Source organism: Ovis aries, chromosome 3 (genome assembly GCF_016772045.2).
Source record: "Ovis aries strain OAR_USU_Benz2616 breed Rambouillet chromosome 3, ARS-UI_Ramb_v3.0, whole genome shotgun sequence".
Taxonomy (NCBI): domain Eukaryota; kingdom Metazoa; phylum Chordata; class Mammalia; order Artiodactyla; family Bovidae; genus Ovis; species Ovis aries.
The window spans coordinates 57,475,011-57,496,013 of NC_056056.1; the positions used below are offsets into that span (position 1 = coordinate 57,475,011).

General features: G+C 41.6%; 1 protein-coding gene and 1 non-coding gene across 2 annotated transcripts in view; one reads left to right on the top strand and one right to left on the bottom strand.

Annotated features, from left to right (window-relative positions):
- Window positions 1–21,003, top strand: part of USP39 (ubiquitin specific peptidase 39) — a 36,948-nt gene extending 15,945 nt beyond the window's left edge. The window contains exons 7-13 of the mRNA XM_015094346.4: window positions 1,293–1,370; window positions 2,379–2,446; window positions 3,328–3,516; window positions 10,689–10,831; window positions 17,850–17,985; window positions 19,482–19,568; window positions 20,519–21,003. Coding sequence (XP_014949832.1) covers window positions 1,293–1,370; window positions 2,379–2,446; window positions 3,328–3,516; window positions 10,689–10,831; window positions 17,850–17,985; window positions 19,482–19,568; window positions 20,519–20,566 — 749 coding nt within the window. The 3' untranslated portion in view covers window positions 20,567–21,003. The remainder of the gene's footprint in view (window positions 1–1,292; window positions 1,371–2,378; window positions 2,447–3,327; window positions 3,517–10,688; window positions 10,832–17,849; window positions 17,986–19,481; window positions 19,569–20,518) is intronic.
- Window positions 17,217–17,289, bottom strand: TRNAG-CCC (transfer RNA glycine (anticodon CCC)). Its single transcript has one exon. It is a non-coding gene; the product is annotated as a tRNA-Gly (tRNA).

Consider the following 21,003-nt stretch of genomic DNA (forward strand, 5'->3'; position numbering starts at 1 on the left):
TTGGTGAGCACATTTACTGCTACTTTGCAGTGAACTCTGCAGTAGCTGGAGCGAGTATCCAGTGCATAGCGTGTTCAGGTTCCTCACTCTTCCTTCATCAGCCTGCCCTGCCCAGAGTCCCAGGGGTGGTCAGCTGGATAGGAAGTCTGTCTGATTTGCTGAACTAAACTACGACTTGGGAAAACCAGGAGGCTGGAAAAGGCACCAACCATTATTAAGTGCCTGCCATTTTTGCTTCTCATTTTGTCATGTCGCAGACTGTTCTATTCTGACTATTTTTATCCCTCCAAACCCAGTGATTTATTGCCTCATGAGTAGCTCATAGTAGCTCATAGGATGTGATATGATACTGTCTAATTTCCAGGTCAGTTGATTGACCATTCACTCATGGTGCTAGGTTTTAATGCTGCAGGGTTAAAAAATACAGTTTTTTCCTTCCGGGCACTCCTGTTCTAGTGGGGAGGATAGTTCTGTAGAAAGATGATTACACGTGTTAAGTGCTGTGATAGCGGAAGCACAGCATGCTGTGGGAGGGTGCGTAGAGCAAAGACGCCCATTGAACACATGGGAGGTTCAGAGAGAAGGAAGAGACACCTGGGTTTTAGGTAGTGGGGAGACACGCTGGGGGTGGGCATTCCAGGCAGAGAGGACACTGGACAGGAGCATGGAGGTGCCTGGCACAGAGACTGCTTGTAGCTGGACCTTTGGATCCAACAGTGAGTGCCGAGATGGACCAGGTGGTTGGGTTTATTTTCCACTGCTATAAGGAACTTGATTTACATCCTGATAACAGTGGGGAGTCAGTGAAGGCTCTTAAGTGAAGATATTCTGTCACATGTTTGTTTTAAAACATTCTTGTTGAGGAGTGACTTAGAAATTCAGTAATGGCTATTATTATTATTTTAATATTTTGACTGAGCTGTGTGGCTTTCAGGATTTCAGTTACCTGACCAGGGTTGGAACCCGGTCCATGCAGTTAACATGCCAGTTCCTAACTACTGACCCCCAGGGAACTCCCAGTAATGATTTTTGATGGGTGGTGAGACTCAGGGTTGGAATAGAGCTGATAAGTGAAGGTTCTGGTTGAGCCAGATTGTCTAGGGGGTGAGTAAGGTCAGAAGACTAAGATCTTGGCCTTGAGGAGTATCAGTGTGTAGTGGCCAGATAGAGGAGGTTGCCCACAGGATGGGATGGCCGGAGAGGAAGGAGGAAAACTGAGAATGTGGAGTCATGTCGAGCAGCGTGTGGTTTGAACTTTCATTCAGTCTGATGTCCCACCTCTCCTTTTCCAGGGGATGGAGTTGATTTTCTGTCCTGGTTTTTGAATGCTCTACACTCAGCTCTGGGGGGCACAAAGAAGAAAAAAAAGAGTAAGTCGTGTTATTTTGTGAAGGCGAGCACTTTTTTGTTTGCTTCCTTTTGGAAACACTTTGCAACTTTTCATCCTTTCTTCTTACCTGTGTATTTTTTGTGTTAGGGTATCTTGTTCCTGAATAGTTTCCTTTCCATTTTTCTTTATTAGAGCATGCTTGTATATAATGGCATTTTTAATAAGTAGAAATGGATATGATTGTGCTCTAGAAATCCTGACCTAGTTTCAAACTGAGGGGCTGGGCAATGTGTTGTAGACATGCTGGTGGGCTCATGGTGCCAGAGTGAAGACTTAGTGGATAGTCCTCAGGCCTGGCTGCTGCTTTGGAATAACAGACTAAAAGCTAGTTTCTTGCCTTGAGCCTATATTTGGAGAGATAGGCTTGCCTTCCTATAGAGGCTCAGACCTTGAGTCCCTATGTTCTTAGCATCCAGGTTGGCTTAGCAGTAGTTGGACATTTTTCATGAATGCCTTAAATAACTTAGAGACTGCTGAACCAGGTAAGTTGTTTTGGAGACCTAACGCAGTTTTCTTCTCTCTGCGTTCTGATGGTGTTGGTTTCTTGATGTGGGATTGTAGCCTGGTGTTCTTTTTACCAGGTGGCCCTGCCCCCTCTTTAGGTGTCTTCAGCCAGTCTGTCCCATCCATCTTGGGGAGAAGAAAGACATAGAATAATTGTTAAAAAAAATATTTGTTTATTTGGCTGCACTAGGTCTCAGTTGTGTGTGGCATACAAACTCTTAGTTTTGGTATGTGAGATCTAGTCTCCTGACCCAGGATCAAACCAAGGCCCCTACATTGGGAGCACAGAGTCTTAGAGATCCCCTAGAGTAATTATTTACACAAATAAGTGAAAAGGTATAATTTGGTGGTATATGTCTGTTTTTAAGTGAGAGCTTTGGGTCTTATGCTGGAGGATGCTGATTTATTTCAAAAATGTAGGAGTTAGGACTGAATTTTGGAAATGCTTTCAACACAGAAGTTGCATTTTGATTTGTTTGTACAGCGATTGTAACTGACGTTTTCCAGGGATCCATGAGGATCTTCACTAAAAAACTGCCTCATCCTGATCTGGTGAGTGGCTTGGACTGGTTTATATTGCCCGAGAGGGTTCATAGTTTACAAAAAGATGCTTAGATAACTGGTACAGCCTTTTGCTCCAGGAAGAGGTTCTGCAAGGCGCCTGCCAAGTGGCATGTCCCTTAGGTTCCTGTGTACCAGTGTGCTAAGTTTGGGAGGTGGTGGTTGATTGTACAGTTGACCTTTGAACAACACAGTTTTGAGCTGCGCTGGTTCACTTATACACAGATTTTTTTCAGTATATAAAAGCACTCTATTTACATTTAGCAGTTGGTTGAGGCTTGATCATCCATGGAATTTGGTATCCAAGGCAGGTCCTGGAGGCAGCCACAGATAAGGAGGGATGACCGATTTCAGTGTTCTTGCCACTAGGTGGTGCTAGTGTGTTTCTTCCTAAAGCTCAGATAAACTTTCTAGATTTCAAATAGTCTGGTATTTAAATAATATCTCTATGAAGATGAAAGACCAGTGTTTGCATTAATCTATAGGGATTCCCAGGTGGCTCAGTGGTAAAGAATCTGCCTGCCAATGCAGGAGACGCAGGAGCTATGGGTTCAGTTCCTGGGTTGGGACGATCCCTAGGAGAAAGAAATGGCAACCCACTCCTGTACACTTGCCTGGAATAATCCCATGGACACAGGAGCCTGATGGGCTGCAGTCCACAGGGTCGCAAAGAGTCGGACACGACTGAGCACCCACGCATGCATACAGGTTGTGCAGGTGCCTGTGGAATTGCACAGTCTCTTGGGTACCCCTCCTGCCTGCAATATTAAATGAAGTAAATGTAAGCGTCCCAGAACTCTCGTTTCTTTCCAGCTGTGGTGTTCTATTTTGCTCACACTGTTTCCCTCCTTTTCCTTCTCCCTCACTTCTAGCCAGCGGAAGAGAAAGAGCAGCTGCTGCATAATGACGAGTACCAGGAGACGATGGTGGAGTCCACGTTTATGTACCTGACCCTGGACCTGCCTACCGCCCCCCTGTACAAGGACGAGAAGGAGCAGCTCATTATCCCCCAGGTGCCTCTCTTCAACATCCTGGCCAAGTTCAACGGCATCACTGAGAAGGTAACCCATCTGTACACCTGCCCTGCTCATAGCCCTTTCTCTCTCTTCCTCTCTCTTTTTTTGCTATATCATTTTATGAGGGGGGGAGGTTGTGCTGGGTCTTTGTTGCTGCCTGTGAGCTTTCTCTAGCTGTGGGGAGTGGGGGCTACTGTCCTGTTGCGTTGCACGGGCTTCTCATTGTGGTGGCTTCTCTTGTGGAGCACAGGCTCTAGGCGTATGGACTTCAGTAGCTGTGGCTTGTGGGCTTAGTTGCCCTGTGGCATGTGGAATCTTTCCAGATCAGGGATCGAACCCGTGTCCCTTGCATTGGCAGGTGGATTCTTGACCGCCATGAAAGTCCAACCTTTTCACTTTGATGTTTTTCTTTTTAAACTTGAAAATTGCCACTTGTGGGTAATGCGTGTATTTTAAAGTGTATGGTGTTTATTGAGCCTCCCAGACTTTCTGCTGTTTTACCCTCAACTCAACTTGAATTGAAAGTGTAGTGAAAGTGTTAGTTGTTCAGTCATTTCTGACTCTTTGTGCCCCCATAGACTGAGGTCCACCAGGCTCCTCAGTCCATGGGATTTCCCAGGCGAAAGTGCTGGACTGGGTTGCCATTTCCCTCTCCAATGGATCTTCCTAACCCAGGGATCAGTCCCAGGCCTCCTGCACTGCAGGTTGATTCTTGACCTGGGGGCTTCCCTGGTGGCTCAGCTGGTAAAGAATCCACTTGCCAAAACAAGAGATGCAAGAGATGTGAGTTTGATCCTTGGGTTGCGAAGATCCCCTGGAGAGGGAAATAGCAACTCACTCTGGTATTCTTTCCTGGAAAATTCCATGGATAGAGAAGCTTGACAGACTACAGTCCATGGGGTCATGAAGAGTCAGACATGATTGAGCTGCTAACACTTTCACACTTCAACTTGAATTAAAGTGCCTCTGGGTAGTATGGAGAAAGGAGAGGGTATTTAGGAGAGGAGAAACTCACAAAGGTATGAAAAACTCCCATCTTTAAAAAAATATAATGTAGATATTAAAGCAGAAGAAAATCACTAAAATATAAATAAAATGAAAAAATTATTCTTACTATAACATTACCTTTCATCAAGTTGAAAGTTTCTTTTTATCTGCAGAGTTAACTGTGTCTTGGTTTAATTCCTTTCTTCATCCTAGATAAATTTAATCCTTTTTCATTCTTTTAAACTTAAAAAAATTTTTTTTTTTTTTACTTCGATGCCTCATTCTGAACCCTTTTCCCTCTCTTTTTTAGACTCATTTCATTTGGGGGAGGTGAAAGACCTTAGGGCTTATCTAGATTTGTTTATTTATTTGGCTTTATTTTATACTGATTTTATGTGACAGAGCTGGGGATCAAAAGTCAGATTTTTCTCTGACTTTTTCAACTATACCACATGGTCCCTATTATTACTGTTTGTTCAAATATAAGTAATATTGAGATTCCTGTGGACCCTCAGTATTGGTTTATGTTTATTGTTATGATAGTATTACTTAAATCAGTGTAAACATCAATGTTAGTATACACTTTTCATACCTATAGCTTTTAAGGAAAGTACTAAATTATGACTAACTTTTATGTAAACAAAACTTTGAAATCAGTAAAACTGGTTAATAGCACTGTTGTAATGTGAGTTTAGCTAAAACCTTGCTGTACTGATGTCCAGTGTGAAATTCCTTCCCTCCCTCTACCCCATGCTCCCAGTGTTCCCTTGTAAATTTCAGAGAAACCTTTTCATGTTAGGTTGTGATGGTATTTAAGTGTTAAATCTGTCCTTCACTACTCTGAGATAATTAAAAATAGTGCCTCATGATGCCAGCTTGTTCATAGACACAGATGTGGGCAGTGAAATCTCTTGGCGTTTACTTGATTAAGAACATTTCTTTTCTTTTCTTTTTTTTTTTTTGCGTTTAGCACAATATTTTATTTCAACCACGCAGAAATGAGTTACTTCCTATCACCAAAAAGACATTTATTTCCTTAGGTTAATACCCGTAGATGATGAGAAATTTACCAGAAGGAAGGTGTGGCTCTGGTGTGTGTACTAGAGATGGAAAGGTTTTATTTCTCTAGTGCTCTCAGATGATTCATCATGTGGCAGGGAACTTAGTTGTTTAAAAAGGAACAGTTTTATTGAGATATAATACACAGTAGCATACAGTTAACCTATTCAAAGTTTACAGTGCCAGGTTTTTTTGTTTGTTTTTTTGCTTTACTATATTCACAGATATGGGCTACCACAGATCTGGTCAACTTTAGAATACTTTCATCATTGATTTTTTTTTTAATCACCCTTTAGTTATCATTTTAACCCCTTTGTGTCCCCCTGCCCTAGACAGCAACTAGTCAGTTTTGAATGACACTTGATGCTTGCAAATTTTGAAACAAACTTTGAGATCACGGTCAGTCTACAAGTTTTTGTTATGGACATGTTTTCATTTCTCTTGGCTGGATATCGGGGAGTGGAATTGCTGGGTGGTAACTCTTACATTTAGCCATTTGAAGAACTGTTTTCCAAAGTGACCGCACTGTTATATTCCCACCGCTAGTGTACGAGTGTTCCAGTTTCTCTGCATCTTCACCAGCGTTTGTTATTGTTTATTTTGGGTTTTAGGCATCCTAGTAGGTGTGAAATGGTATCTCATTATGGTTTTAATTTGTATCTCCCTGGTGACTAATTTCATGTGCTTATTTGTATATCATTTTTGGAGAAATGTTTGTTTAGATCCTTTGTGCATTTAAAAAATTAGTTTATCTTTTTATTATTGAGTTGTAAGATTTCTGTATATAGTCTCGATACCAGTCACTCATCAAATTGTATGATTTGCGAATATTTTTTTCCCATTCTGTAGGTTGCATTTTTACCCTCTTGATAGTATCATTTGTGGCATAAAGGTTTTAACTTTGATGAAATTGCTTAGTTTTTCTTTTATAGTGTGGGCTTTTGCTGTCATATGTAAGAATCCATTCTTAAATCCCAGGTCATGAAAGTTTACTTCTGTGTTTTCTTCTAAGACTTTCATAGTTTTAGCTCTTACATTTCAGGCCTTTGCTGTTGTTGTTTAGTCCCTAAGTCACGTCCAGCTCTTCTGTGACTCCATGGACTGTAGCCCATCAGGCTCCTCTGTCCATGGGATTTTTCTAGGCAAGAATACTGGAGTGGGTTGCCATTTCCTTCTCCAGGAGATCTTCCCAACCCAGGGATCAAACTGGAGTCTTCTGCATTGGCAGGTGGATTCTTCACCATCTGAGCCACCAAGGAAGTTCCATTGATCGGGGGATTTTTGCAGAAACTAACTAATGTGGTCAGTAAGTTTATTTTGATTAACTGAAATTAATTCTGTTATTTCACTAACACTTTGTGAATTATTACATTCAATAGTTACACCTGACACACCTGTAGAATCTTCTAATTGAATTGAAATGTTGTCTTCAGTTCACTTTGCTGTAGGAGCAAAGGAACCCTCTCCAGCACCATGAGTTTCACTTACACTTTCTGTATCAGAATCATTGACTAAGTTTTTTTGTCTTTTTTTTTAATCTAATATTCGCATCATCTGAATCAGAACAATATTCCGAAGAACTGTCATCTTCTAAGACACTAGTATATATATCCCTCAGGCAGTCAGAGAAAATATCATCATAAAATTCACTGAAAAATTCTTCTTCACTCAAAATTTCATGATGCATCATTTTTGAAAATTTTTCATTGGAATGAATATCTAACAGAGCAAAATTTTATAAATAATAATGACAATCATAAGTTGTATAATGAACCCTTCATCAATTTTAAGCTCTAACAACTTCACATGGTGGTATTTATTGTATCACTCTCTAGAAAAATACTGATATGGCTCGTGGGCTCAATAGTGTATTAAGTTAAATTTTAGTATATGGTGTAAAGTACAAAGTCTAGTTTTATTCTTTTGCATAGGACTGTCTAGTTGTCTTAACACTGTTTGTTGACAAGACAGTTCTTTTCCCATTGAATAGTCTTGGCATCCTTGTTGAAAAATCATTTGACCATAGACACATGGGTTTATTTTTGGACTCTCAATTCTGTTCCATTGATGTATATGTCTAGAACACAGTCTTGATTATTACTACTTTGTAGTTAGTTCTGAAATTATAAACTGAGTTTTCCAACTTTATTCTTTTACAAGATTGTTCTGGTTATTTTGGGTTCTTTGCAATTTCTCAGATTTGAGGATCAGCTTGTGGATTTTTACAAAGAAGCCAGCTGATATTCTGACAGGGATTGTGTTGAATCTGTAGATTAGTTTGGGAGTTATTGCCAACTTAATAATAGCAGTCTTCTGATTCATAAACATGGGTTATTTTTCGATTTATTTATCTTCTTTAATTTCCTTCAGTAGTGTTGTATAGTTTTTGGAGTATAAGTTTGAACTATTTTAATATAAATTTTTATTATTTTAATTTTTGGCCGCACTGGGTCTTTGTTGTGGTGCGCAGGCTTCTCAATGCAGTGGCTTCTCTAATTGCAGAGTGCAGGCTCTAGGGCTCGTGGGCTCAGTAGTTTTGGCTCATGGGCTTAGTTGTGATCTTGTGGAATCTCCTGGACCAGAGATTGAACCCATGACCCCTGCATTGGCAGGTGGATTCTCAATCACTAGACCACCAGGGAAGCCCCCGCAGTTGATTTTTATATATTGATTTTTGTAGCCTGCAGCCTTGCCAAACTTTTAAAGTGGATTTCTTAAGATTTTCCATATGCAAGATCATATCATCTGCAGACAGAGATAGTTTTACTTCTTCCTTTCTAATCTGGATGCTTCATATTTATTTAAGTGTTACTGTCTGGTTGCACTGGCTGGAATCTCTAGTACAGGGTTAAATAGAAGTGGAAAATGCAGATATCCTATCTTGTACCTGATCTTGAGGGATAGCATCCAGGCTTTTACCAGTAAGTTTGATGTTAGCTGTGGATAACATCACATATCTGTTTTTCATAGATACCCTTTATCAGGTTGAAGAAGTTCCCTTCTGTCTCTGTTAGTGTTTTTCTCATGATAAGGTGTTGGATTTTGTCAAATGCTTTTTTGTATCTCCAGAGATGATTGTGTTTCAGTTATTGCTATTTGTTGTCTTATTTAGCTATTTATTGCCTTATCTTATTATTATTATTATATGATACAGTACATTATATTAATTTATTTTTGGATATTAAGCCACCTTTGTATTCCTGGATAAATCATACTTAGTCATGTATAATTGGTATATAATTCTTTCTTGTTGTTTATGTTGGAATTGGTTTACTAGTATTTTGTTGAGGAATTTTGCATCCATAGTCATAGAAATACTGATCTGTAGTTGTGCCTAGTTTTGGTATCAGGGTAATGCTGGCCTCATGAAAGGAGTTGAAAAGTATTCCCTCCTTATATTTTGGAAAAGGGTTTGAAAAATTGGTGTAATTTCTTTAAATGTTTGGTAGAAAATACCAGTGAAAAAATTTGGGCCTGGACTTTTCTTCGTGGGTAGGTTTTAATGACTAATTCAATTTCTTTACTTGTTGTAGATTTATTCAGATTGTTTCTTTTTAAGTTTTGGTAGTTTGAGTCTTTCTAGAAATTTATCCATTTCATCTAACTTATCTCCTGTTTTGGCATACAGTTGTTTATAGTGTTCCTTTATAATCATTTTTACTTCTGTAAATTTCCTAGTAATGTTCCCTTTTTCATTTTTGATGCTAGTAATTTGAATTTTTTTTTTCTTGTTGAAACTAACTAAAGGTTTGTCTTTGCAAAGAAACAGGTTTTGTTGATTTTTCTGAAATGTTGTTTTTCTATTCTGTGTTTTCTTAACTTGTGGTCTGATATATTCTTTTTCTTTTTTCTGCTTGCTTTAGGTTTAGTTTGCTTTTTCCCCAATGTTTTAAGATGGAAGGTTATTGATTTGAGATCTTACTTTTTAATTTAGGTATTTATAACTAAATTTACCTCTTGACCACTGCTTTAGCTACATCCCATAAGTTTTTATGTTGTGTCTTCATTTTTATTCATCTTGAATTCTTTCCTAATTTCCCTTTTTATTTCTTTTTTATTTAACCGATAACTCATTAAGGAATGTATTGTTTAATTTCCATATATTTGTGAGTTTTGCAAGTTTCTTTCTGTTGCTGATTTCTGTTAATAATTTCATCCCATTGTGGGCAGAGAACATACTTTGTATTGTTTCTATATTTTATGTTTGTTGGTTTGTTTTACGGGCTGGCATATGGTCTTTGCTGGAGACCATTCCCATGTGCCCTTGAGAAGAGTGTCCATTAAGCTGATGGCGGTGCAACTTTAGGCCTAATTATAATGCTGCTCAGGTCTTCTGTTTCTTCTGCCTGGTTGTCTGTCCACTGTTGAAAGTGAGATATTCAAGTCCTGAGTGAGGCCTCAGTTAAGTGTTGCTCAACAGACTATGCTTGACCTACGAGTCTTGGGGCCTTGGAGGAGGAAGGAACGTGGAATGTCAGTTGACAGCTCTTCTGGAAAACCCTCACTGTTAAAGTGCTCCTTGTTGGTCACAGGTGCCTGTTCCATGGTGCATGTGTCTGATGGCCAAATGGTCAGGACATTCTTCTTTATTTTGAATTAAGTAAAACTCTTATATATATTTTTTAGGGGCTTCCTAGGTGGCGCAGTGGTAAAGAATCTGTCTGGCAATGCAGGAAACATGGGTTCGATCCTTGGATCAGAAAGATCCCGTGGAGAAGGATGTGGCAGCCCACTCCAGTATTCTTGCCTGGAAAATCCCATGTACAGAGGATCCTGGTGGGCTGTAGTCCCTGAGGTCACAAAAAATCGGATACGATTGAGGGACTAAACAAAAAACAACTCATGGTTTTTAAATTCTGAACTTTTAACAAATCCTCTTTTTTACTTGACATTTTTGTTTTCCTTATAGAAACAAATACCTACATTACTACAGTTAGAGTTGAACAGTTTGGTCACATGCTGGCTGAAACACAGCCCACAGATGAGGTATTTCAGCTTTGGCCAAACAGCTGTTCCTTACCCCTTGCAGGTGGTTGCTGGGGTCAGGTGTCTTCTGGATTCTAAGTGGAAGACAAAATTCTATTAAAAAACTCAGACCAAGCCAAAACAAAACTTGTGTTCCTGCTCTAATGCTCCAACACTAACTTGATCATTTTCTTTTCTCTGTCTAGGAATATAAGACCTACAAGGAGAACTTTCTGAAGCGCTTCCAGCTCACCAAGCTGCCTCCATATCTAATCTTTTGTATTAAGAGATTCACTAAGAACAATTTCTTTGTGGAGAAGAATCCGACTATTGTCAACTTCCCGATTACGTGAGTGTTCCCCTCCTTCACTTCCATTAGGGGCATGAGCTTGAGTTCCTTTTTTATCTCTTTGTGCCACTCTTTATATTGGACCGTCTTAGTTGGAGATTGTAAGGAACCTACCTACACTATATAAGTTAAGGTTTCTATGGGAAGGATACAAACATTTTAGGGACCTCAAAGATGAATGTTTCAGTTCAGTTGAGTTCAGTCACTCAGTTGTGTCCAACTCTTTGCGACCCCATGAATCGCAGCATGCCAGGCCTCCCTGTCCATCACCATCTCCCAGAGTTCACTCAGACTCATGTCCATCGAGTCAGTGATGCCATCCAGCCATCTTATCCTCGGTCATCCCCTTCTCCTCCTGCCCCCAATCCCTCCCAGCATCAGAGTCTTTTCCAGTGAGTCAACTCTTCACATGAGGTGGCCAAAGTACTGGAGCTTCAGCTTTAGCATCATTCCTTCCAAAGAAATCCCAGGGTTGATCTCCTTCAGAATGGACTGGTTGGATCTCCTTGAGGTCCAGCAGACTCTCAAGAGTCTTCTCCAACACTGCAATTCAAAAGCATCAATTCTTCGGCACTCAGCCTTCTTCACAGTCCAACTCTCACATCCATACATGACCACTGGAAACACCATAGCCTTGTCTAGACAGACCTTAGTCGGCAAAGTAATGTCTCTGCTTTTGAATATACTATCTAGGTGGGTCATAACTTTTCTTCCAAGGAGTAAGTGTCTTAATTTCAGAGCTGCAGTCACCATCTGCAGTGATTTTGGAGCCCCCCAAAATAAAGTCTGACACTGTTTCCACTGTTTCCCCATCTATTTCCCATGAAGTGATGGGACCAGATGCCATGATCTTCGTTTTCTGAATGTTGAGCTTTAAGCCAACTTTTTCACTCTCCTCTTTCACTTTCATCAAGAGGCTTTTAGTTCCTCTTCACTTTCTGCCATAAGGGTGGTGTCATCTGCATATCTGAGGTTATTGATAGTTTTCCCAGCAATCTTGATTCCAGCTTGTGCTTCTTCCAGTCCAGAGTTTCTCATGATGTACTCTGCATATAAGTTAAAGAAGCAGGGTGACAATATACAGCCTTGGCGTACTCCTTTTCCTATTTGGAACCAGTTTGTTGTTCCATGTCCAGTTCTAACTGTTGCTTCCTGACCTGCATACAGATTTCTCAAGAGGCAGGTTAGGTAGTCTGGTATTCCCATCTCTTTCAGAATTTTCCACAGTTGATTGTGATCCACACAGTCAAAGGCTTTGGCATAGTCAATCAAGCAGAAATAGATGTTTTTCTGGAACTCTCTTGCTTTTTTCATGATCCAGCAGATGTTGGTAATTTGATCTCTGGTTCCTCTGCCTTTTCTAAAACCAGCTTGAACATCAGGGAGTTCACAGTTCACGTATTGCTGAAGCCTGGCTTGGAGAATTTTGAGCATTACTTTACTAGCATGTGAGATGAGTGCAATTGTGCGGTAGTTTGAGCATTGTTTGGCATTGCCTTTCTTTGGAATTGGAATGAAAACTGACCTTTTCCAGTCCTGTGGCCACTGCTGAGTTTTCCAAATTTGCTGGCATATTGAGTGCAGCACTTTTACAGCATCATCTTTCAGGATTTGAAACAGCTCCACTGGAATTCCATCACCTCCACTAGCTTTGTTACTTGGAGGCAATTCCGCTTTTGTCTTCTCTCCTGTTGCCTGCTGGGAATTGTAGTCTTTCAGTATAAGGATGAACAGTTGGTAAAAGTAGGACAGGTAGGATTCTCCTGGCTTTGAAGGTAATCTTGAATAGTTAGTCTGTATGTCTGTCTGCCTATCGCTGTATCTTGTGTGCTATAGTTAGTTAAGTGTAGACAGTGGGATGACTCTAGATTTGCCTTACTCTCTTGGAACCCTACTATCTTATTTTTTCCCTAGAGGATAAAGTCTGGAATGTGTTCAGTGTCTGCCTATTGATGAGAAAGTTATAAAATTTGATGTATAGTATTATTTTTAATTGACCGTGCAGTTGCCTTTCTGCAGATATTTATATAATTTTTTTTTTCAATAGGTGTCCTCTATTTTTTTTATTGGAGTATATTTGCTTTACAATGTTGCGTTAGTTTCTGCTGTACAATGAAGTGAATCCACCATGTGCATACATATAGCCCCTCCCTCTTGGACCTTGCTGTCACATCCCACTCCATCCCCTGCTCTAGGTCATCACAGAGCATGGAGCTGAGCGCCCTGTGCTGTAGAGCAGCTGCTTACTAGCTGTTTTACACATGGTAGTGTATTTATATCATCAGTCCTAATCTCCCAGTTCATCCCACCCTCTCCTTCCCCTTCTCCCCCAACGCCCGTGTCCACATGTCTGCTCTCTGCGTCTGTGTCTCTGTTCATGAGTATTTTAATGGGGAATTTGGAGGAGCTGTAGAAGGCTCCTGCAAGACCCTTTTGGGGGTAGACAGTTGGTTTTTAGTTCCCAAGAGATGAGACCACAGAGAAGCTTGGTGGTGGGGCTGGCAGGAAGAAAGGTGCATCTGTGTGTGGGCATTTAGATAAGATAGGAGCCCTAACATGATTTCTTACTGGAAGGATTTGAATGGTTAGAAGATAGGATTACCATGCTGTTTAGCTCAGAAATGTGGTTATTTTTAAACCTCAGAAAGGTTTAAAAGGTAGTCTGGGGGCTGTAATAGGCAAATGGTCATCTCCTTCTCTTGTCTTTCTCCCTCTATCCCCTCCAGTTGCCCAGACTGAACTGCCAGTGTTTTCCTTTGAAAATAGTACCATTTCTTAATTCTGTGTAGTGTTTAAGAGGGTAGCAACTTAACTTAAAGAAGTCTTGACTTCTGTGTTGTCCTAGCCAGGTGGCCTTGTGCAGGTCATTTGTATACCCTCTCCTGGATTAAATGAGAGGCCTGGACTAGACGAGCCCTAGGGATCCTTCCAAGTTTAACATTTTGTTATTTCTGGTTCCAGCATCACCAAGACTCTGAGAACAGCGGTGGATGAGGAGAGAAAACCTTTGTAGTAGTTAGGGTTACAGGAGAATTTCTTTCTCTCTTTTCATGCACTTTTCTTCCTGTTCTTCTCTAATATCTTATTTGTGTCACAAGTAGAATGAAATCTGGGGATATGAAGGCCAGCTGTCTGCTAACTTGAGTAGGACAACAGAGGGGCTTTCTCTGAAAGACTAGGGGTTTTCATTCAGAGCTGGACTTCTGTGAATTGCTGCAGTCACCAGTCTGTGCCTGGAAGGAAGGAGCCCTCTTGACTCTAGGGCAGCCCCCGAGGCAGGACTGTGTGTTGATGGTAGTTCCTGCTCAGTCAGCACAGAAATTTCCTTTCACTGGTAGGAAGTTTCTTTTATATTATGGACCTGGAGTATGTGTATTTTGCCACCAGTTACATTTGGATTTTTGGTCACTGTGACTTTAGTAGCTTGTCTATCAGAAAGCTTTGGAGAAGTTGAGGAAAAGATTACTTTTCCACTAGTCCGATGGAGACCATCACACTGTGTGACTATCCTGGAAACCTAGACTTTGATTATTAATGCAGTGTCGTCACTTTTAGACTAATAGAGTTCTCATTATGCTCAAGTCCCCATTTGAAAAACCCTTTGTCAGATCTAATTCTTCTCCTGTGTTTTATTCATAGTAGAGATCCATCAGACGTGCAGTGATTAGCGGCCCCCTGCTTGTTTGGAGATAGGGTTTCTGGGGCACAGGTATAAAGTTTCACTTCAGCTAGTTAGGTGGTCTCAACATTGGACTGTTTCATGGGGGGACAAATAGGGTTTTCCCCATTGACTGTTTTCTAAAGCAAAATGATTTAACATCAATTTATTCCCTTTTGCCACTGAGACAGTTTGGGTTCAGTCATGAAATTTTAGAGTATAAATACTTCTGAAGACTTTTCTAGGACTTGTTCAAAGAAGTCCAAACAGCTGTTGTTAAAGCTGAGAAGACAGTATGAGAAGCCAGTTCTCAGCAGCTGGCAGGCATTTTGGCTCTCTTGAGCCCTCATCAGTTTCCTCAGACTCCTATCTAAAATGTATTTTAACAGTGGCTGTTGAGGGACTTCCCTGGCATCCAGTGGTTAGGACTCAGCACTTTCACTGTGTTCCACAGCTGGGGAACCGAGATCCTGCAAGCTGCGTGGCAGGGCCAAAAAAAATCCCCAAAGCCCCCAAACAACAATGACTATTTATTGCAATCTATATGGTCGCTGTCAGTTTTTGGAAATAAGTAGCTATCCTTAACACATGGAAAGCTGCATAATATAGTTAGAACAAAGTTGCCTGCTTATTAATACATGGTTTACATTGAGATTTTTTGTATTTTTGGACAGATGATATATTCATAAATTCATAGTGTAAAATTCAAAAGGAGATAACATATCTAGAAATGATCCCTGGATGTGATCACTGTTACCATTTGTAAATCTTTCCAGAGATGATAGTGCTGTGTTTCATGTTATGAGTGGTAGCACAGCAGACGGATCTAGAGATGAGAAAAAGGATATGATCTCTCTTGGGCTTCCCACGTGACACAGTAGTAAAGAATCTCCCTGCCAGTGCAAGAGATGTGGGTTTGATCCTTGGGTTGGAAAGATCCTCTGGAGAAGAGAATGGCAATCCACTCCAGTATTCTTACCTGGAGAATCTCATGGACAGAGGAGCCTGTGGGCTACAGTCCATGGGATCACAGAGTTGGACACAACTGAGTGACTGAGCATACACATACTCTCTCTTATTCTACCATGTATTTACATTTTTATAAATATTTGTAGGTGTCAGAAGGTTATATTTTTCCTGAAAATAGTATAGTTAGCTTTCTCTTAATAGTCATGTTAACTGTCCATCTACTTCCCCATTTGAAAGTTCTTGGTAGTTGTGATTGCCGTCTTCACAGTAAGCCTGTATTATAGTTCTTGACTTCATAAAAACTGGTATACATTTATACCACATTTGTACATCAACAGATGAAACAGAAAAGGAGGTTTTATTCTAAGTACATCAAGAATGCTTCCCTGTGTTTAAAATAATGAGTGTTCAAGTCTTAAAAATAAACTTGATGTTTTTAAGTCCCAATTGAAGGAACCTAGTCAGTAGTCCCTATTGACAACCAGAACTGAGAAATTTGGAAGCTGTGGGGGAGTCAAGGTGGGTTCCATAAAGGAGAGAAAGCTGGATGGGAAAAGGATAAAGCTTTTCAAAGCAGAAAAGAGGGCAGGTAACTCTTGGATCTTGCTGCTTCCCTAGTGCCTGGTTTCTGATGCATTTCCTAGTCTGAAACTTTGAATCAGTTAATCCCCCTTTTGTACTTGGGCTGCCCAAGGTGGATTTCTGTTACTTGTAATCATTTTGCCTACTTGACTAAAGGCAAAATAATCAAATAAACACAGTCTCATAAAATCAAAGAAAAAAACACATCTGAATGATCTGCCTGGTTTGCCGTATGTTAAAAAGCTAATTGATATATTTATTTTGGCTGTGCTAGGTCTTTGTTGCTGTGCATGGGCTTTCCCTAGTTGTGGCAAGCAGGGGCTACTCTGGTTGTGGTGCAGGAGCTTCTCACTGTGGTAACTTCTCTTGTTGTGGAGCATGGGCTCAAGAGCTTCAGTTGCAGCTCGTGGGCTTAGTAGTTGCAGATCACAACTTAGGGGTGGTTTAGTTGCCTGGCAACACGTGGAATCTTCCTGGACCAGGGATTGAACCTGTGTCCCCTGCATTGGCAGGCAGATTCTTAACCACTGGACCACCAGGGAAGTCCTGTTTTGCCACACTGAAATTGTCACAGTGATTGTATACAGTGATAGCTGACATGATCAGGTGAGCAGGCTGCTATAGCCTGAGTCCAGAGACCAGGTACCCCCTGAACACTGCCACTGCAGCCGATTCCCTGACAGAGCAGAGGGTGAGGCGGTTACCCTTGTTCTCATCTCAGAGGAGATGATGACTCTCATTCTCTTATAGAAGAGCCTTAGCTTATGTCACCTGCTTAAACTTACACACAGCTCCGAGGTGACAGAGCCTCGATTCCAGCTCAGGTCTGAATGACTCCAAGCTGTGTGCTTCAGACTGCTAGGTATGCATTAATTTTTATTTTTGAATATTTTTTTGTCCATGCCTCGTGGCTTGAAGGATTGTAGTTCCCCAATCAGGGATTGAACTAGGGCCCTTGGCAGTGAAATCATGGAGTCCAACCACAAGACCACGAGGCATGACTCCCCTAGGCATGCTTTTATTTATTTATTTTTAAATTTTTAATTAAAAATATTATTTATTTGGCTGTGCAGGGTTTTAGTTGCAGCATGCAGGATCTTTCAGTTGTAGGATCTTTCAGTTGCAGGATCTTTAGCTGCAGCATGCAATCTCTTAGTTGTGGCATGTGGGATCTAGTTCCCTGACCAGGGTTGGAACCCGGGCCCCCTGCATTGGGAGTGCAGAGTCTTAGCCACTGGACCACCAGGAATGTCTCTGAGCATGCTTTTTAAAAATTAATTAATTTATGGTTGCACTGGTCTTTATTGCTGCATGTGGGCTTTCTCTAGTTGCAGTGAGAGGGGGTCTACTCTTTAGTTGCGGTGGGCCGACTACTCACTTTCGTAGTTCTCTTGCATAGTACAGGCTCTAGGGCACCTGGGCTTCAGTAGTTGAGGCCTGTGGGCTCAATAGTTGTGGCACACAGGCTTAGTTGCTCCGCGGCTTGTGGGATTTTCCCAAACCAGGGATTGAACCTGTGTCTCCTACATTGACAGGCGGATTCTTTCCCACTGAGCCACCTGGGAAGCCCTAGGCATGCTTTTAAAATATGCTTTTCCCATAGAGCCAGTCCTCCTAGTTAGACCCATTTTTGTGGCAAACTATAAATATCCACAAACCTGGGCTCCCTAGCTATTCAAGCCCACCTAGACCCAAGTTCCCGAAATAGGGTTCCACAGCTTCGTGGTCCATTTAGGGAGGACAGTTAACCTCTACAGGGCAAACTTCATAGGATTTGTCTGATCTTCACTTTATTTTCCTCATTCTCAGAAATGTGGACCTGAGAGAGTATTTGTCTGAAGAAGTGCAGGCAGTGCACAAGAATACCACCTATGACCTCATCGCCAACATTGTACACGACGGCAAACCCTCCGAGGGCTCCTACCGGATCCACGTGCTCCATCATGTGAGTAGGGCTGACTTCTCACTGTGCAGAGTGGCAGAAGCCGGTGGTATTCCCTTGGCCTTTTGGAAGGCAGCTCCTTTCAGTTTGCTCTTTCTTGTCCTTGATTTTGGGATTCTGTGAGAAACAGTTGTCAGTGACCGGTTTAGGGCAACTGTTCTCAATTTTGGCTGCACGTGGGACTTCCCGGGGTGCAGGTTTTAGACTGCTGAAGCCTGGGCCATCCCAGACCAGTTACGTGAAAACTGTAATTTGTGCCTGTTGATTTTCCATTGGGGCAGAGGCCAGAGATGCTGCTGAATATCTTCCAATGCACAGGCAGCCCCCACAGGCAGCAAAGAGTTTTCTGGTCCAAAATGTTGGAGTTAAGACTTGATTAGATTATCTGGAGGTGAGACCCAGGCATCTTGATAGTTTTAAAATTCTCAGATTTCCAGTATGTAGCCAGATTGAGAAGCACTGTCCTAGACTAGCACCTGCCACCAAAAGTGCCTTGGATTCACAGCATTGACATCATATGAGAACTTGTTAGAAATCGTAGAATCTCAGACCCCTCACATACCTCCTGAATCACAGTCTACTGATTAACAAGACCCTCTGAAGGGTATGAAATTAAAGTTTACAAAGCACTGGTAGAGAGGTTCCCTTTCAGCTAAAAAAAATTTTGTGAATTTGCTGAAAATGGGGGAAACGTGCTTAGGATGTATTTGGTATCATACAGATTACTGGCACAAATTGTTCTAACTTGATGAGTCTTCTGAGAATCTGGGTTTAATGATAACCAGCTTCTATCTGTCAAGCACTTGGCCATGTGCTAGATAGTACGCCACATACTTCATGTATGTTCATCTTGTTTATATCCCTAAACACACTTCCAAGACAGGTGTTAATACCATCTTTTTACAAGTGAGGAACCTAGCTTAGAGTTGGAATAACTGATCTGAAGTTAGAAGAGTTGACATTGGAACCTGGATACTAGGTTTCACTGTATTCTTATTAACCAGTCCTCGCACCAGGAATAGGGATTTTCATTATGGGATCCTGAGCTTTTGTTGTGTATCCTATTTGAGCTACTGGAATATCCAGAATAACCGGAATATATTTGTCTTTGGCATTTCTTGAAAGTTTGGATGGATGAGGCAGATGAGCTTCCAGAAGTATCTCTGCCATAATCCAGGCATCTCAGGTGAGGAGTAGGGGCTTCCTCTTCTTTCTCTGTGTTATCCTCCTAGTCTCTTCCTAAAAGACGAACAGTGTTTGAGACTCCACTGTGCTTTAAGGAGTCCTCAGCAGGACTTGTTTGTCAAGATCAACACCCTAAAAGCTCTTGACATTGAATGATGCCCAGCAGAGGCCTTATACTTTCTTTCTTAGAACTCTTGCTGGGTGATGGTCTAGTGACTGTTCTGACTTTTCTAGCTTTTGGCTGCATCTCTTTACCTCTAAAACTCTATTGGTTTCCGGGAGCAAACTGACCTAGCCCTTCATACTCCTTGCAGGGGACAGGCAAATGGTATGAATTACAGGACCTCCAGGTGACCGACATCCTTCCCCAGATGATCACACTGTCGGAGGCTTACATTCAGGTGGGTTGGCTTCACTCGATGAGCGTGGAGGTGATGGGGTGTGGGGGCTGGTGAGAGAAGTGTTGAGGGTGAAGGCAGGGCGTGGGACTGAGTTAGCTTGGGTGCCTTTTGACATGTAGTGGGGAGTGAGGCGGGGCCAGGAGTGATCTTCAGTGAAGAGGAGGACAGGAAAGCATGGACGAGTTATGAGTGAGCAAGGTGGTTCTCTCTGTGTGTGGTCAGCCAGGTCAGTTTTTCAAATATGTGGTCTGATTTCAAGGAGGAAGAGCTCAGAATCATCTGGAGTCATCTCTGAAGCTCTCCCCAGTTCCCTAGGCAAAGTCAGCACTCTTTGTGACCCCACAGCACTGTCCCATGTCTGTGGAACAGCAGCTACATGTTTTAACTGTCCTCTCCACTGTGTTGGGAGTTCATGGAACTGAGGGCCTCTATCTTCTCTTTCTTCTTTTTTAAAAAATTTTTACTTTATGGCCACACCGTGCAGCATATGGGATCTTATTTCCCTAACTAGGCATCGAACCCATGCCCTCTGCAGTGGAAGTACAGAGTCTTAACCACTGGACCTGCAAGGAAGTCCCCCTGTCTTCTCTTTCTAACGGTCCTAGTCCCTGCAGAGAAGGAAGACTGAGGCTAAGAGAAGGCCACAGCTTTATAAAAAAAGGAGAGAGATACTGCTTGTTCCAAGGAGAACTCTTTGTCTGAAGTTGCAGGCCTGACTGTTGGTCCTTTTTCAGAAAAGGAGTTTGGAATGGGAAGAGAAGGATGGATAGAAGAGTGAAAATTAAATGAAAGGGAATTTTTTGAAAGACTATGAGTTAGTTTTAGGGGACTTAGCAAATACACAGTTGGGATGATAGTTTGCTCATTTCCTAGCACAGATTTAGGTGCATGATAAATATTTGTGGATGGAACACAGGCTCCTAAGTATCCATTGTATTCATTTCTTACAGATTTGGAAGAGGCGAGATAATGATGAAACCAACCAGCAGGGGGCATGAAGGAGGTGTTTAGAACTTTGCTCCCAGGGGCTTTGGCTGACGTCGTTCTGAGCACAGGTGGATGGCACAAGCCCCTGAGCCAGCCCTGTGTTCTGGTTCTCACCAGAGCATCAGTGGTCCATCTGCCTCGGATGGCTCCGTGCTGTCACTCAGCTGGTCTTTGATCATTTGCAGTAGATTGGTGCCCCTTTCTTCTCCCTGGCTAGCTCCCTTCTAGCAGGCCAGAACTCTTTTACAGATGTATGTAATTTATTTCCGAATAGCCAGGAATACTAAAGGACTAGATGGGTTTCTTTGAAGCATCAAAGCCTCAGGATTATGGGAATTAGAGCTTGAAGCCAGTAACACCCTTCTTCCATCATAGGTAATTTTCCTGTGGCTCTCTTCATTTCTTGATATGTGTTTTGGGATGGATTAAATATTTTCCTGTTTTTAAA